Below are 12,487 nucleotides of genomic sequence, written 5' to 3'. Positions count from 1 at the left end.
TGATCAGGTTTCTGCAGTGCTGCATAAACATCAGCAACTCCGCCTTTTCTCAAGGACTATGTTTGCCAGTAAGGGGCACTATGGAGAAAATATGTCAGGATAAAAAAATTTTCAGGATCTTACTTTTTACTTACTTTTACTCAAGCAGCAACCTCTGGTCTAAAAATATGAGACAGTGCTGAAGTGCTAAAATCTGCTGTTTGTCGAGTTTCTGCTTGATTCTGGCTCCAGAAGAACCGGAAGTCACATACACACCAAGACCAAAAAAAGCAGTTTTCCCTGCAGAAATTAACCTTTTTACGGCCTGGTTTAGCAAACGAGCCGTTAATTTCACTATTGGCACACACAATTCTGCAGTTTAGAAGATATTAAGATCATGAGTTTGCACCATCATAGGCACATCTTAGCATACGTGACTGACAGGCTTCCTGTAGCTGTTAGTGTGGAAGCTTGAAGCCCACGCCACTTCTAGTATGGCCCTCCAGCCAATCTGCTTCAAAAATCCATTTCAGAAACAGACAGGTGACATTGGGGAGACTACGCCCATTAATTATACAGTCCATGGTTTAATCATGATTGTTTTTCACAATGTTTTAAGACTATTTCTGCAAACAACATATAAGCCCAAATTTTTTCTTTCCTGCATTATGCATCAGTTTTGTCTTTTCCTATCCATTTCCTTGCCTTAGTCTTTCTTGAGTTCTCTAGGCCCTTGGCCCACGATTGGCCCCTGCCTGGCATTGGATAAGCTTCACTTTTAGCATCTATTTTGATATGCAGTCTTTGGTTATCATATGGCACCATTTCAGAAAAACGATTCACTACATCTGAGCAACAGTTCACTGGTGTAAAGAACAGAGCATTTCTTGAGACCTATTTTCAGTCGCAGACAGAAAGATTGTTCATATATCACAGCAGCTTGAGATGTCTAGCTAATTTGAAAACCTTGGTTTCTTTCTGTTTGCAAAATCAAGTAAATTGATTAAAAAAAAAGTTAAGGAAAGTCGTGAGAGATTGAAACTGAGGCTGGGGAAAGGTGTCAACACTTAACTCTGGAATACAACTGTGTTTAGAGACAGATGAATGGAAAATACAATGTGACAGACAGTAATAACAGCTAATATTGCTCACTTTAAGCTAACCGCCCCAAACTGTGTGTGTGTAAAACAGCTTTAAGTATGGGCATAACACATTTTTAGTTAATGAAATAGTTTCCAAACAACATTTGAGGAAAAATCTGTTTATGTCTTGAAGTGGTGATGTACAGAGTGTGGGTTATTATCGCACAGAAAGCACCATGTAGTTTCATGTTTCTCTGCTGGTCACAGGACATGTCATGCACGTAGATGGCAAACAAGCTGAGTTTCTTTCTAAGGCTACGTTGGAGCACACTGTCAGAAACATGGCAGCTCTGGGATGCCAGATCAGGTACAGAAAAACAATAACTCTCCACATTTCATTGATTTACAACAAGCATCAAAAACTTGTTTAGCATATCTAGGGGTCCACATGTGCTTTGTGAAATGTTTTTCAGCTTTTGGTATCACATTCATGACGATGAGTCATCATCTTCATCCTCACGCCTTAAAGTAACAATGATCCGAGGCCTCGCAGAAAAGACGTTGAGTGAGATTTCTACAAGTCACACGAATGGATGGGAGAAATCCTCGGCCTTTATAGGAAATCAACCAGGAGGATATAAGGTCTGTAAAGTCTCATGTGTGTTTCAGGCTTTACACAGATAATCTGTCATAGTGTGTTTTTAAATGAAATTTTCAGACAGTGAGCACTGTTGGGGACGGACATGGCTTTAGATTAGGGGGATGGGATCTGTGCATGCATAGAAAACAAGCTTCAGAGCAAGGATTGTTAGAAAAACAGTTGAAATGTATTTTTCTTGGATTCATTTGAAGGTAGCAAAAAATGTGGGACTCAGAGAAGGGGGTGGGGCTTGAGTTTTATAATCTCTGCTTTCTAATTATTTTGTATCATTATGCAGCTTTAATCTAATTTAGATCCGGGGAGCTTTCCTAAACTAAGATAACAGTACCTCACATTATATCATACCCTTATCTTATTACATAACTCATTTCCTGAAGAGTCAATAAAACATCTAAGATCTAATTATTCTGCTTCACTCTATCATTGTTTGGTTTGTATTCATAAATAAAACCATGTTGTCATAAAGTTAGAGGCCATGAAGTGCTCACAGAATATTAAAGGAAAAATCAAGCTGTTATAATCCTCAGACTAAACTTTTCTTTAATCTTTTAAGCGTTTTCTGCTTTTTTCTATGTCAGTTTCAGAATTAATTTCCAAACAACATCAGAGACTAATTTTTCTTTCTACAGCTTCAGTTCTTACTCGAACCTTCGAGCTTTGGCGACAAAGATGTTATGCTGGATGATATCAACTTTGAGAACTGCTTAGAAGGAGATATCCCCGCCGGATCAGACCAGCTGTCATGTGATTTTGAAAATGACACCTGCTCGTGGTACTATGATTATTCTTCCAACCTGCTGTGGAAAAGGAGTGATGGAGGATTTAATGAAGGACCAGATGGTAATGGTGAGGATCCTTTTAACAGTGAAGGAGAATTTTATTTTAATGAACAAGGGTTGGTCTGAACACTAGAGCCAAAAGCCCCAAACACTGATTCATGTTTAAAGGTCCCATATTCTGCTCCTTTTCTGCAGTTTAATATGGATCATTGATGTCTTCATGAAATGGTAGTAACATGTTTTGCCAATAAATCAAGCACAGCAGCATTGTTTCCAGGCTCTCATAGCACCTCTGTTCAGAATGGTCTGATTTAGTGGGCGTGACCTTCATATGTAAATGAGCCACCACTGATATCACCCCGCTCTTCCGCGTCACTGAAAGCGGAGCCACGAGCTCCATGTTTTAGAAAACAGCTAAGCTTGTTTACCGTAACATTACAGGCTAAAATAACAGGCCAACCGCAGCTAAAGTTAGCATCCTGAAGCTAAAACAGAGACAGGGGGGGGGCACTGAGGAAAAGCTCTTACATCTGCTCCACAGCACACAGCATTTAAAATACTCACATTTCCAGGGTCTGAGTTTTGTTGGCGTATGGTTGGTAATGCGCCTGGATTCAGGAACAGTCTATTCGCTAGCCCTCTGTTGTACTGTCCAAAGTTGGAAAAGCAGTCGGCTGTGAAGTGACTAGCACACATGCACAGTTTTACTGAGTGTAGCTGGCACATTTCCCTCATAAATGAACTCTAGCCACTTAGTCTTGTCTTCTTCCAAGATGGGAAGCTTGTGCATGGAACTATGTGGCTGTTTACAGCTAAAAACAGAGCAGTGATGGCTCTTCAACTTTGGCAGCGGGGAGAGAAGTGGGCAAGGGGGGGGTTCGGCGATATCTGCTCCGGTGGACCAATCAGGTCAGACTTGCTCCTGATTGGTCAAAAAAGGAATCGCTGACGTCTGCAAACCCCCAAAATCCAAACAGCTTGTTTTAGGTCAGGGTTTTACATTCACAAGCACAGGTTTGTCATTACATATCACATTTTGTGGGCTGGGAGGAAAGCCAAAGACCCACAAATTTCACTTGAAGACTCAATAAAGGGATTTTTGCATAATATGGGACCTTTAAAGTTTGGTTGTTGAGGCTTATATCTCTTAAATGTGTATGATAAGCAATAGTGATGGTTACAGCATAGATCTTGGAGCTTTCAGAGTCACTGGAGTGTTTCCTGTTCTGTCTTGTAACCTGGTAACAGTAGCAGCTTCGAACTTAGTTACAAAATGACTGAATTCAATGCTGTTGCTCAGTGTTGTAGTCTGACCCAGAATCCAACACTAGACATGAACTAGGAGGGTCTAAGATATTAAATTATCACTCCTTCATTTCTGCTTTTAGTAAAGCAAAACTTCTAGGAGTAAACTTTGTTCAGCAAATCAAACAATTGAAAGTTTAGTCAACTGACTGGACTCTCAAAGGTGTGACCCTGACTTACAAACTACATACACCCTCACCTCCATTGTGACTGATATTTACACTAGGGAGCCTTTATTTCTCCCTTTTACTTTTCCACAGGTTACTACATGCTCATAAGTACTGCATCCAGGCCAGATATCTCCTCAGCAGCTCGACTTATCAGCTTTCCCCAACCTGCGGGTCAAGTCCTGTGTGTGAGCTTCCAGTATCACATATTTGGCAACAGCATTGGTAAACATCTTCTTATTATTACTAGACTTCCAAAACATTGATAAAGTCATAAATTCTGAGCTTTATCTTATAAAGTTGTAAAGCCTTTTATTTCTCTTTTTAATAGTGGTGGTGGGTGAGGAACATGCGCTTGTGGGATGAGCATGAAAAATTTGTCACACATTCTCTGCTAATACCAAATAGCTTATTCTGGTATTGATTCTTGTTTGGTGGATTGGATTGTTGAAGTCTGCTGAAGAAAACAAGATATGTCAGAAATTTAACTATTTACTTATCAGGCACCTGATTTTTAGCCCAGAAGCTAAAACAAGAGTCAGTAGAAACAGAACAGGAATACACGGGGTTTCCAACAATATAACATTTATTGTTAAGAAGCAAAGTTACAACAAAGGAATGATCTACCAAACTTGAAGTCTATTTTCCAGATGGCCTAAAGGGCTATGTCGCACTTCATGAGGTTTGCCCTTGTGCAGGTGGCCCAGGTTCAAATCCAGTCTGTGGCCTCTTTTCTGCATATCACTCCCCGCTCTCGCTCTGTTTCCTACTCTATCCTCTGTCCTCCTATATTGAATTAAAGGGATAAAACCCCTCAAAATAACTAAAAAAAACAACTTTTGGCTTTCCTCAAGAGTTAATTTCTGCTTATTTTTAGGTTCATTGAAGTTTATAACAAAGCACTCAGGTGAGGAGGAGACAGTTGTTTGGATGAGAAGTGGAACCCAAGGAAACAAATGGAGATTTGCAGATCTTACCTTCATCAGTGACGAGCCAATACAGGTATTTTTACCTTCACCAAGGAGGTTATGTTTGTGGTAGAGGCTGTCTGTTTGTCTGTGAACAATATAACTCAAAAAGTTATGAAGGGATCTTCATGAAATTTTCAGGAAATGTCCAAAATGGGATAAGGAAGAAGTGGTTAAATTTTTTAGGTGATATTTATCAATGTGAGATAGGGCCGTTTTTACCATATGTGTTTATAGCTCCATGAGAAATGATCGGATTGCACAATACAAGACAAGGTCACCATAATTTCCGACGTATGTGAAAGTACGACCCAGATCCTGGCAATAATTTGGATTCTAAGATCCAGAACATGAAATTTGTACTGTTATCATCATTTTCAACACTGTCAGGTAACAAATTATCGTACAAACCTGCAACTAACACCAAATTGTAGCAGACAGTCTGCTGAAAGGGAGTATAACATTAAAGTAGGACTAAAGTGTTGCTTGACAATTACAGTATGCTTGGCAGAAGTCTGCACTCTCCAATCTATTGCTGTTGTTTTGTGTGGATTCCCTTGTTGATCATTTAACAGAAGATTTATTAAGGATTGTTTGGAATGATAAATTTTCTTTTTTTCCATGTGTCAGAAAAAAAACGGTTTGAAGATGTATAAATATAATAAGCACTTCTTTCTAACAGAGTTGAACTTGTGCTCCAGTGATTTACGCTGTAGCTTCATTTTTCAGTTCATTATAGAGGCTGTGGTTGGTGGACACCAGGGCAGCATTGCCATTGATGACATAAAGGTGACCAGCAGTGAGGATGGATCTTGCCCTGCAGAAAGAGAGTGCACCTTCCAGGGCTCCCTCTGTGGTCTGCTGCCCCAACCGTCTGCAGACTTCACCTGGAGCCGCATCACAGGGGCCAGCAAACCCTCCAACTCCTCAGGCCCCTCCACAGATCATACGCTGGGGACAGAGCAAGGTTTGCTGCACTTTAGGAAACTGTTTCAGCTAGCTAATGCGCTGAGTACTCTGTCAGAACATTTAGAGACATAAGTTCTTCAGAGATTTTTGCAAATAATGTGTTTTAGTGAATTTTGGTTTACCTTGTAAGTGTGACCTTCCTTTAGACTAGTTTGCATTCCTTACACACACACTTCCTTCTAAAAATGTCCCTTTGGGTATCTCCACCTGCTGTAGGTTACTACCTGAGTGCCCAGCTGTATCATCACCCTGAGGGATCCAAAGGAGCCGTGAAGACAGCGCTGATGCAGCCCACTCCTCCTGAAGGGGAGTGCCTAATGTTCTGGTACTACATGGAGGGAAGCGGAGTGGGGGAACTCAATGTCTACGTCGAAGCATCTGACAGCCAAATACCCTCAGCTCAGGTCTGGACCAGGAGAGGAGATCAGGGGAAGCACTGGAGGCACGGCAGGGTGACGCTACTCAGCCCAAATAACCCATACCAGGTTTGTTACATCCACCAGGGAGGCAGTGATCAGATAGTTTTAAAGAGTGATTGTTACATCAATGCACATTCTTCAAAGCATCGCATTTCTGGCTTTTTTTAGGGCTTAATAACTCTTTAGATAGAGGGTCATTGAGTCTAGGCACGCTTCACTTTTCATTGTGTTTTATCTTTATTTTAATCTTTTTGCCATCAGCTCAGTTAAGGAGAAAAATAAAGGGTTTTTTTTTTTATCAAGCACAATTTGTGGATCTAAACTTGTTTTTTCAGAATATCTTCTTCCTCGTTTGATGATTTAGCATTTTCTCAGTCACACAGTTCGTGTAAAGACAAAAGGACCTGGAAAACTTATTTCTTAAATCTGTTTTTGTTCTGGTCGGCAGGTAGTTTTTGAAGCGGTGGTTGGGAACGAACCGTTAAGAGACATCGCTCTCGATGACCTCACTGTCTTGAATGGTGCTTGTCCCCCACCAGGTACAAGACAATTACTTTAAGCTTTCAGGTATGAGAAAAAAAAATCTGCTTTTTATTATTTTTTTTGTATCTGACTGGATATTGTTTCTGTGCCATTTCTTGCAGGTTTTTGTGACTTTGAAATGGACCTCTGTGGTTGGGTGAACAGTCCTTCTGCAGAGTCTGGGATGGAGTGGGACTGGCTGTCAGGTGATAGTGAGGGTCGGTTTATTCCTGAAAGAGACCACACCACGAACTCTGCCTTGGGTGAGTGACACACTTTTTTGTCAAATATTTTTACTAGATTTTCTGTCATTGAGGTGTGTACAGAAAAGAAAAAGACATTTTAGATCCACAAAACAGAACAACTTCTGAACAAAACCAACATATTCATTCACACTCATTCAGACTACAGGACCAAAAAGGACAAGACAATGCACTCAACTGTCAGGGGGTATCAACAAGTAGACAAGTGGTATCCCAGAAAGGAAGCGAAAAGGAAAGATGAGGGAAAAGGAAAAGAACAAATGAGTCAATTTAAGAGGAATGAGCCTCCTTGAAGCAGCAGAGAGAAGTCAATAATATGATGTGAAGATTTTGACCAGCTAGAGGATGAAAGCAATCCAAAAAGATCAATAAGAGGTAAGGAAGGGTACCAAATTAGGTACTTTTATTGGTACCAACCAAATTCTTTCAAAAAGTGCCGTGTAACAAGTTACGTAAAATCAAAAGGTACCATGTTTAGGAACCTAAATACATCCTTGTGACTGTGAGGGAGTGGAAGAGTAGGCAATTTTCCATGCTGGACATGAACACAGTACCGCAAGGTTATAAATTGAATAATAAATTTGTATTTTTTTTTACCGCATAAACACAAAAAAGTAACGAAAATTGGTACAGCTGAGTACCGGTACCGGGTATCAGTACTGAATCAAATATAAAAGGTGCCCATCCCTAATAAGAGGGTCAGGAATCACAGTGCAGCCAAGGACTTTCCCTGGTGTATCAAAACTCAAAAAGTTTGGTGCATGACCAAAACATGTGCATGTGGTCAGCCGGAGACAGTTTACACCCCGTACAGGAGTCATCTCACCTGTAAGAGTTGTACAATTTTGGCTAATCTCACTGTGGTGGAGTGGCTGTGACACTTTTTGAATGAAAAACCTGGTTTAATCCTGAGTGAGTGGTCTCTATGAGGGAGTAGCAGCTTTGATGATATACAGGAAACTGTTTTTCCTAAGTTTTTCAAGTTGGTAACTTTCCTCTTTCAGGCCACTTTGCATTCTTTGCTGCCTTTGAGCCTGATAGAGAAGAAACTGCTCGTCTGGAGAGTGAGACGATGGAGGCCGTTGACCAAGCTTGTCTGGAAATCTGGCACTATGTTCAGGGATGGATATCTACTGGTGAGTTTTGCCTCTGTAATTGTGAAGTGAAGGTCAGCATTGATGAAAACATTCACATCAATTTCTACTTACATTTTCAGGAGGTTCTTCTGTGTTAGTTAAAGCTGAAGCATGATAGATTATTTCAGATGCAGCCAAGATGGAGCTTTATCAACCTCAGTTACTGAAGGAGAAAATGATGTCACTTTAGGGTCAATGCTCTTTGTAGTTTGAGGACCTGTAAACTTTCTGCCATCCACTCCATCGCCCTGATTTCTATGAAGAAATAAATAACAGAAGCCTTCCACCGCCAGATATTCTGATTATTTGACGATGGATTTATGCCTTCAGGCCCTTCTAGCATCACACTGACAGTGTTTGTGAACGAGACTGCTGGACTGCGTCCTGTGTGGAGTACAAAGGGATTCGCAAACCACTCATGGATCAGAGACAGGGTGGATTACAATGCGACAGGACTCCATCAGGTAAGAAATGTGATAAGTTCAAATAAAGTATAATTTTAACAATTTCCTAATGAATCCTTGTCTCTTGCCGCAGGTTGTTTTACAAGCCACTTGTCCAGAGGGGGATGAAGGAAGCTTTGCCTTGGACGACATCCACGTCTTCAGGGACAAGTCCTGTGTGGACATCACACCCACCCCCACCCCAAATCCTACTACCACACCCACCACTGCTCCTGCATCTGCCATGGACTGCACCTTCGAACAAGGTGACTCAGAGAAATCACTTTAAAGCTAAAGAAACACATCAATATGCACTTATAATGTTATCTCTTTTAGATCTGTTAATATTCATGTTAACTAAAGGCAGTAAAGAAATGTTTGATTTAGATTGTTTCGAACTGGAAAGCGAATAATTTGTCGTTTTTTTATACCAAGTCCAGGATCCTTCTACCTTGTATTTAAATATCTTGAATGTCAGGTCTGTGCAGTTGGGTCCAGGAGGTCAGTGATGATTGGAACTGGACTCTCAGTAATGGACTTGAAGTGGAGGAGCCATGGGATGGACCTCAGTATGATCATACAGTTGGAAACAATCAAGGTACTGACAAATGTAGATAATGACAAAGGATTGTTGCTTACTGCACCAAAACTGGTCCTCGATTCCGATTGGTAGGTTTAAAACTCAATAGAAACACTTTGTCATCATTGCATACAAATCAACACGATATTGTCTTTGATGGTAAGACACTTGGGTGACCCTTTTTTCATAAGTTTCTTGCATGAATTTCTAAGTTTTCTTTTCTGACATTAAAGTAATAACCAATGAATCAACTTATATTATATTATCAACTATCAACTTATGTTATATTCATGTCTGAAAACACCCACAGTTATTATCATATTTCTTTGTTGAAACCTGTCAAAAAATCATTTATTGGCAGCACATATCCACTTACAAGCTGACCAGTAGCCACGTATACATGGACCCAAATATTCCTCTTACATTCAGTTTATTTGCTCAAATGGAAAGAATTTAACCTTTGTATACACCTCATCCCAAAAGAAAAGTGCCAATCCGAATGGACATTTAATCGGTTTCACAGGGGTGGAATATTCCTTTCCCCAAACCAATGAGGTATCATGTATCCACTCAATGGAAAGTTGTCAGGGTTCATTCTTTCAGCGCATGCTCAGATATGACGTAAGACGCAGCTATAGATGTTCCTCAATTTTAAAAAATGGCGGCAAGCGGTCAGCACTGGACTGCTGGTGATGTTTACGTTTTTCTGCGCATGCCCCATTGACTATTCTGTTTGATTACAGCAGCGCATGAAGACCAGAGATTGGAATATTCCTTTCCATGTATACTATTGTTTTCGGAAAAGTCATTCAGAAAGATTTCATTTGGAAAGACAAAAAACTCCTCATGTTACTGTGGCTAGTGTCTGAGTAGATGGTAGTATTGACTTGTCAAAAAAAATAAGCAGCAAAAAGTTTCTTGACCTGGTGTTCTGTGTTCTGCATGATTTGCCCCGTGCCCTTGCAGCCTTCTGTTTTGTGTCTCTCCAACAAGGTTTCTTCCTACTGCTGCATGGATCTGGATCAAAGGATGGAGAAAGAGCAGCCATCTCTGTTCCCCTTATCGATATGACAGCTCAGTTCTGTGTTGGCTTCTGGTATCACATGCTTGGACCTTCCGTGTCCAGCCTGGACCTGCTGGTTCGGACAGTATGTATCAACCCTAGAATGGCTGCAGGCCTCTGTTACAACTGTTTAGCTTTCAGTGATGTGACTTTTTGCCTTTTTTGATTTTCTATGTTCTAGACATCTTCTGAGGTGTTGGTGTGGACTCGCAGAGGGAGCCAGAATCCAGAGTGGATAAACGCACAAGTTACCATCAATATGAGCAATGTAACACAGGTACAGATAAAAATACATCTCACATTAGCTTAATTATGGCAATTCATAGAGAGTCTTTCAAAAGATGCATCAGCTGACTTTTCTTCCATAAGATTATCTGCATTTGTCTTCAAAAGTTCTTATCTTTTCAGTGAGCCAAAGGGAAAAAACAACATCTCAGTTCTTGCTCTCGTGGACAAACTATATTTTTTTTCCCTTGTTTTGGCATTACTGCAATGAATCGTTTCACAACTTTTTGGCTTATTGACCCTGGCCAGCATTTTCTTAACAAAGGTCTATGACCGAAACGTTGCATTAATGAAGTTTTCTTTCTGGAAGTTGGCCAGTGTGCAGGATTTTTTGTTTTCTTCCGTTAGATTTGGACTCTTTTGTCTTCATCTGACGCACCTGCCCAAGGAGTAGATGTGCGAAGATCTGTGTTGTGGCTAATTGACCCTGAAACTACCATTTAGAAACCAAAAACGGACAGAATATTTGAAAGAGATTAAATTAGCTTTGTCTATCTGTCATTATATTTACATTATCTGAATTCCTTTTAACTAGATCTAAATATTCAGTGTAGCTTATGTGTTTCAAAATTATTTTTCATATAATTCTGGTCCTTCTTTATCCTCAGGTCATGTTCTCTGGCCACAGAAACACCATCAGTCAAGGATTTATCGCCATTGATGACATAACAGTGAGAGATGGGCCCTGCAGTAACCATGGTGTGTGATTTTTGTGCAATTACAGGATAAACCAGACAAAACAAACCAGATGTTATAACTTTGTCCTTTTTCTAACAACTTGTTTAGATACGTGCGGTTTCGATTCCACTTTGTGTGGCTTTGAGAACGATTTTGGACATAAGGGTCGGTGGGATCGCACAAAAGGAACAAAACATCAAGTGGATCACACTTATGGAACTGAAAACGGTAAGTTGTACGCTAAGAAAAATACTTTACCACAGCATTATAAAGTATTTAGTGTTGACTAAAAGACATTTAAACTTTACAGTTAGTTTAAAGTCAACTTGTATTTTCCTCTCTGCTTCACTGCATTCGTCTCTCTCTTTATGAGCATCAAAACTGTCAAACTCATCTTCTCTCCTGTAGGTTTCTACATGACTGTTATGCCCTCAAACTCGACACAGAGCGAAGTAGCCCAGCTGCTCACTCCTGAGTTTCCCTTGGCTGCAGAGATGTGTGTTCGTTTCTGGTGAGTTCAGATCTGTCTCCACACACGTTGTCGTTGTCTGGCGCACATTCTGATGTTTGCATATGTGTTGTGTTGTTTTAGGTACTGGTTGCCTGCAGAGCCTTCCAGCAGCCTTTCTGTGCATGTGATGAGAAGTGGAGAGACAGGGGATGCTCTTTGGGAGCGATCTGGAGCTTCTCTGCCTCTCTCAACCTCAGTCTGGGAGGTTGCGGAGGTCACTGTAGCCTCCCCTGCAAAATTCTATGTAAGCCTGTTTTACAGTTACCCTAAGTTAGTTAGCTAAGTAAAAACATGTTAACACTATTCCCTGTGGTGCAGCTTTCTGTAATAGTTCATGTCCCTCACCAGGTGGTGTTTAGAGCATTCCACGTACCAGGCGCTGAATCTGCAGTGAAGTTAGACGATGTTTCTGTGAGAGATGGGGCCTGCAGTCCTTCAGGAAGCTGTGACTTTGAGTCTGGATCATGTAACTGGATCAACATCCATAAAGAAGGAGGTCATGACTGGGTGCTGGCCAACGGGGGCTTCCAGGGTCCACCGACTGACCACACAACTCAGACCCCAGAGGGTAAGAATGTGTTACTCATTAGCTGTCAAGTCCACATGATGAAGCCGGCTCAGATTTGGAGATTATATTAATCAGGGGTGCGTTGTCTCTAGCTGTGTTTCCATTACAC

The 12,487-nt window shown here is 40.8% G+C and overlaps 1 protein-coding gene across 1 annotated transcript in view; it reads left to right on the top strand.

Moving 5' to 3' along the window:
- The first annotated feature begins 2,396 nt into the window (after nt 1-2,396).
- LOC141804240 (MAM and LDL-receptor class A domain-containing protein 1) overlaps nt 2,397-12,487 on the top strand; it is a 28,468-nt gene continuing 18,377 nt past the window's right edge. Inside the window, exons 1-18 of the mRNA XM_074688575.1 lie at nt 2,397-2,568; nt 4,067-4,198; nt 4,851-4,975; nt 5,671-5,908; nt 6,127-6,395; nt 6,778-6,868; nt 6,974-7,114; nt 8,119-8,250; nt 8,581-8,714; nt 8,788-8,959; nt 9,172-9,291; nt 10,267-10,421; nt 10,518-10,613; nt 11,230-11,320; nt 11,408-11,527; nt 11,708-11,810; nt 11,892-12,054; nt 12,159-12,378. Coding sequence (XP_074544676.1) covers nt 2,397-2,568; nt 4,067-4,198; nt 4,851-4,975; nt 5,671-5,908; nt 6,127-6,395; nt 6,778-6,868; nt 6,974-7,114; nt 8,119-8,250; nt 8,581-8,714; nt 8,788-8,959; nt 9,172-9,291; nt 10,267-10,421; nt 10,518-10,613; nt 11,230-11,320; nt 11,408-11,527; nt 11,708-11,810; nt 11,892-12,054; nt 12,159-12,378 — 2,674 coding nt within the window. The remainder of the gene's footprint in view (nt 2,569-4,066; nt 4,199-4,850; nt 4,976-5,670; nt 5,909-6,126; nt 6,396-6,777; nt 6,869-6,973; nt 7,115-8,118; nt 8,251-8,580; nt 8,715-8,787; nt 8,960-9,171; nt 9,292-10,266; nt 10,422-10,517; nt 10,614-11,229; nt 11,321-11,407; nt 11,528-11,707; nt 11,811-11,891; nt 12,055-12,158; nt 12,379-12,487) is intronic.

Source organism: Halichoeres trimaculatus, unplaced genomic scaffold, assembly GCF_033239565.1.
Source record: "Halichoeres trimaculatus isolate MK-OKI-2021-1 unplaced genomic scaffold, fHalTri1.1 fHalTri1_scaffold_15, whole genome shotgun sequence".
In the NCBI taxonomy this organism is placed as follows: Eukaryota; Metazoa; Chordata; class Actinopteri; order Labriformes; family Labridae; genus Halichoeres; species Halichoeres trimaculatus.
The sequence above is the reverse complement of the archived record's forward strand: the minus strand, read 5'-3'. Positions and strand labels throughout refer to the sequence as shown.